The sequence below is a fragment of the Trichinella spiralis genome, assembly GCF_000181795.1.
Source record: "Trichinella spiralis strain ISS 195 chromosome Unknown Scfld3595, whole genome shotgun sequence".
In the NCBI taxonomy this organism is placed as follows: Eukaryota; Metazoa; Nematoda; class Enoplea; order Trichinellida; family Trichinellidae; genus Trichinella; species Trichinella spiralis.
The window spans coordinates 1-1,470 of record NW_003530534.1 but is presented as its reverse complement, the minus strand read 5'-3'; the positions used below and the strand labels follow the sequence as shown (position 1 = coordinate 1,470).

General features: G+C 40.3%; 1 protein-coding gene across 1 annotated transcript; it reads left to right on the top strand.

The window, feature by feature from the left end:
• Positions 1–910: 910 nt before the first annotated feature.
• Tsp_13708 (H/ACA ribonucleo protein complex subunit 2) lies at positions 911–1,265 on the top strand (the record flags this gene model as incomplete). The annotated part of the gene is made up of 2 exons (XM_003367833.1): positions 911–1,209; positions 1,251–1,265. Coding segments are annotated over exons 1-2 (314 nt in total), but the record flags the coding sequence as incomplete, so codon positions are not given.
• Positions 1,266–1,470: the final 205 nt, after the last annotated feature.

Here is a 1,470-nt window from a genome sequence, read left to right as displayed (position 1 = left end):
GGATCAGAGATCGGAAGCAGGACAACATAATGAAGACTGACAAGCTTTAGATGGGCGCCCGGAGATAGCGAGCGCTCCCGCCGCGAGCGAGGAGCCTATTGGTGGTTCGCGTTTGGGTCGACCGCGGGCCCGCCGACCCTGGCCCTATATATAGGGCTAGAAAGCGCGCCGCGCCAGATATACATATACCTGGAGAGAGAAGAGATACGTCTGTGTGTGTATGCGTCAGTGGTACGATAGTTGTACAAGAGGACGCGTTGGTTGCGAGAAGTCGGCTTAGAATACGTGGTTTGCAGTACTGGTTGCAGTATTGCCGTATTCCGAAGAGTCGAATTGGGAAGTGTGGACGAACCGAGTCGAAGTGCAAGGAAGGACGATCGAGCGAGAGACTCGTGGGTACCTTATTGAAGGGCATTCGACTTACCGTTAGGAACAACGGTAGTAGCTCGGGTATTCGTACACTTCGAGCGTGCAGTCGCAACGTACAGAGTTAGCGGAGTTAGGGAACCGGAAGACGTCCGCGAAGGAGATCGCCATCGACGAGAGTTTTTGGACCCCGATCGCTGCCCACGCCGTGGAAGATACACCTAATCCACTCTTTATTATACAGTCCACTCACTTATCGGCCGGACAAACGAACGTCTGGTCTATTCATACCTGAACGTCAGATTACTGTCGCTAGTCTGACTCTAACAAAACTATTGGTAAATTTTAAACAAAAACTAATGCACAAGAAAAAAGTTTATATAAAATGAATTTTATTAATCCACTAAAGTGATGAACAACAGTTAAGTAAAATGAAATATTTTGTTAATTTTAGATTAATTTTCAACTAAAACTATAGAAATTTACTTACAAATCATTACTTACTGTAGCGAGCAAAATTATTTAATCAGTATTTTGTTTGGCAATGGGAAAAGAAAAGAAACATATAAAGGAAGAAACTGTTGGAGTTTCTGAAACAGAAATATCAGTGCCTGCTATTGATTTTGATGATACAAACGATTCCAAGTCATTTTCTGCAGAGGATTCCAACAGCTTATCAAATCGTGAGAGCTATGCGCACGCGTGCACGTTGGTGAATGAAATTGCCCAACCACTAGCGTCAAGAAAGCTGGCAAAAAAGATTTTTAAATTACTGGACAAAGCGAGGAAGTTCAAAAGAGAGGGTGTGTTAACTGGCATCGATCAAGTGCAAAAAGCAATTCGGTAATTATTTGATATACGTAAATTGAAAATTTTCATTTCAGTGAACCTTTGCCAATGTATATATTGTTTAAATTATCGTATTAATTTTACAGAGCGAAATCAAATAAGTTTAACGAAGCAATAAGCTTAAAAAATAATATGAACTTTACTTTTTTTATTAGTTTGTGTCTTTTGAGAAATGTTGCTTTATTTTGTTATTGGATGTTTTAAATTTAAATGTTTAAATTTAGAAAAGGTAAGATTGGAATATGCATTTTGGCA